Raw genomic sequence first — 3,269 nt, forward strand, 5'->3', positions numbered from 1 at the left:
GAGCAGATGGAAGAGGGGCTGCACAGCGGGCAGGCCATGGACTTGGCCTGCAATAACTATCACATGAAACAGTTCCTCGAGGCCCTGTTGCGCAACAGCTCGGCTCAGAGAAAGGAGGACGTGGTCCATCACTTTGTCCGGGGCTTTGAGGGTAGGCCAGAGGACGCAGGGGTGGCAGTGAGCTCCATGATGGACATTCACAGCGACTGGTATGGTGAGGACACAGGTGAGAGGACTCGGGGGTTGCAGTCTGTAGGATGGAGGAGGCAACCACCAAGTGTGCGACTTCCTTTGTTACTCTCGTTCTTGTGCAGGAATATATTGCTGAATATTATGCCATAGCAAAATAAACTATTGTTCTGGACTCCCAAAGAGCTGTACTCCTTTATTCAGTGCAGCACTTGGCAGGTAAGTATTTCTGATGGCCCTTCCAGTCTCTCTGAGGCAGATGCTGGAGTTCAGTGTTGGTGGTAATGCTTTAATAAATGATCTCAGTCGGGACCTGGTTGAAAGGATCGTGAAAAGACTCTTCCTCTCGTAACATTAGTGCTATAAAGAGCGATCAGGAAGATGAGTTGAGCTGCCACAAGAGGGATCTGCTGCAGAACTGACAGAGCACAAGTAGCTCGTTCCACCAGAGCTCCTGCCAGCGCATCAGCTGCTGGTGCTTTGAACTTCAGAAGGGCAGAAATCGGGTTTATTCAACACTGGGTGATGCCCAGGAATTCTTTAAGAGCACTGAAAGCTTTAAACTCTCTGCTATTGCAGAAAGGCAAGACTTAATTTTTACCTCGAGAGGCAGATTGGCTTTTTAACCGGGCACACGAGGTCCTGCTGCCTCCCGAGCCCCATGCCTGCAGGGATGGCTCACACTGGCAGGGGTATCTCCCAGCAGCAGTGTCAGGGAGCTGGAGAAGAGGAAGATCACGTCAAAACGAGTTTCTCCTGAAGTGGACAATAAGGATTTAGGCATTTTAGTTGCTTACAAAGATGGAGGCGGCTCTGACGGGCACTGCAAGTGTCATCACTGGTCAGGATGTGACAGGAGTGGGCTGGGCACCAGGCAGGAAACCTTTCCCCGAGTATTCGACTCTTAGATAGCAAGTACACTCCCATCACTTCCAGCTTAAGTGTGCATGTGTGATCTTAAAGCCAATAAACCCAATATGTTGTCTTACTGCTTTAAACGAAGGCATCTGATAACATCACAAGTCACTAAAGGACGAAGGTGGCCAGGACAGAGCCCCGTCACCACATTGTGCCTGGGGGTGGGGTTGTGTAGCGAGGCAAGAGCATCTAACACAGAACTCACTTTTTTTCCTCTCTTTAAGTCTTCAGACCGTTAATGGCTCATTAAAAGGGTGGTGTTTATAGAATTTCATAGAATCAGGTGGTGCGAGAGGAAATTGAGTGGTTGATGCGCTTTAAACTGGAGCGGGGAAGCCCTCAAACCTGCCATAGGTCTGTTCCTCTGCTAAAACCAAGCATCAAGGATGTTTAGTGGAATGGGAGTATCTGTCCTCAGCTTTCAGTGCTCCTGCTGTCTTAGTGTTCTCAGAAGACACCAGGAATGAGAAATACAAAGTTGAAATGAGATAAATACCAGTTATTTTCATGTGTCCACAACCATTCCAGGCATCCTGGTTTCCTGTGAAGGGAGGGGGAACAGGCACCTTGGGTGAGTCTGGAGCAAGGCAGGAGTAGGAACTGGGTTTCTTGTTTGTTAAGCAGAGGTCTAACCACCCAGCAGGGATTAGCAACACCTTGTGAAGGTCCAGAATCAGGTGAGATGAATTACACTCACATGTTACTACATTTGGAGGCTCCTTTTGGGGCTGGGTTAGACAAACCTCAGTGTTCCACAGCCTGCTGTAACTGTTACAGAGCTCAAGGTTCAATACACAAACCCTTCCCTGAGTCAGCACCTGTAACAGGGAAAACTGATCTTGTAGTATAACATCCCAGCCTTATGCTGGAGCTCGTGCCTGGGCTGCTGCTGAAAAACTCTGCAATACCCATGTTTATGGAAAATGTGATCTTCAATTTTAATCCTCTCTTTTTTGCCTGACTTCATAAATTACATATTACTTGTGTTCATAGAGTTTAGTTTCAGGAGCAGTAAAATATCCTCAGGAAATGTATTGGAGCCCTTCACCTTGTTACTACCAGTAGAAAGGCTGAAGTGACCGGCGGTAGAAACAAGCATTCCTGTTTTCAGGTGGGCTCCCCACACCTCAGTTTAGGCACTTTGTCAAAGCACATGAGAATATTGTGCTGCTACTACCTGTAATTTGTGTTAAAGATTTTAGGGTTTAATGCTGCTTAATGCTAATGGTATCTTAAAAAGAAAGTGGGAGACTTTGACAGTGGGGATAGTGCAGAGACCCCACTGCACTAAAGGCAAATGTTTGGTACTTAATTAAATGGCTTCTTAAAAGCAGATGAACATGTTGAGAACCAACTCCCTCAGAGCAGCAGCTGTGTAAGTACAGGCAGGCTGAGCTTTCAGGGATGCCATCACCTGCAGCTGTGTTAATGTCTTCTGGAATTGCACAACCTGCAGCAATCCCAGGTAAGGGAAATGTGGAGAGAGGGGGCAGTGGGGTTGTCTCGACTCAGGTTTGCAGCGGGGAGGACAAGGAGCTACCTCTGGAGGTCTGCCTCACCTAACGCAGTGTGTTTCTTCCCCAAAGGTGACGTGTTAGTGGTGCCCATCAAGCTTCACAAGTGCCCGTTCTGCCCCTACACAGCGAAGCAGAAGGGAATCCTGAAGCGGCACATCCGCTCCCACACGGGTGAGCGGCCTTACCCCTGCGAGACCTGCGGGAAGCGCTTCACGCGCCAGGAGCACCTCCGGAGTCACGCCTTGAGTGTAAGTGGGAAAGATTCTGTCTCTCGGGGAGTTTTGGCAAGGTCTTGGTGTGTCCCGAGTTCCCGAAACGTGTTGGACAAAGTGGTTGTTGCTGATGTGAGATGAGCATTTCTAGCTATAAGTAATAATAGTAATAATGCGAAGTGCAAGGTCCTGTCCCTGGTTCGGGGCAATCCCAGGCACAGCTACAGGTTGGGTGGAGAAGTGGTTCAGAGCAGCCTGAGGAGAAGGACTTGGGGGTGTTGATCAGTTTGAAACTGAACCTGAGCCAGCTTCAGTGTGCGCTTGAGCCCAGAAACCAACCACGTCCTGGGCTGCATCAAAAGGAGCGTGAACTGCATGTTCAAGGAGGGGATCCTGCCCCTCTGCTCTGCTCTCCTGAGACCACACTTGCAGC

At 49.1% G+C, this 3,269-nt stretch overlaps 1 protein-coding gene across 1 annotated transcript in view; it reads left to right on the top strand.

Moving 5' to 3' along the window:
* ZBTB8B (zinc finger and BTB domain containing 8B) overlaps window positions 1-3,269 on the top strand; it is a gene marked incomplete at its 5' end in the record, with an annotated part of 4,946 nt that overhangs the window by 682 nt on the left and 995 nt on the right. Inside the window, 2 exons of the mRNA XM_010019274.1 lie at window positions 4-226; window positions 2,694-2,872. Of these exons, the coding sequence (XP_010017576.1) occupies window positions 4-226; window positions 2,694-2,872 (402 nt within the window). The remainder of the gene's footprint in view (window positions 1-3; window positions 227-2,693; window positions 2,873-3,269) is intronic.

Source organism: Nestor notabilis, unplaced genomic scaffold (genome assembly GCF_000696875.1).
Source record: "Nestor notabilis isolate BGI_N333 unplaced genomic scaffold, ASM69687v1 scaffold31417, whole genome shotgun sequence".
NCBI classification, from domain to species: domain Eukaryota; kingdom Metazoa; phylum Chordata; class Aves; order Psittaciformes; family Psittacidae; genus Nestor; species Nestor notabilis.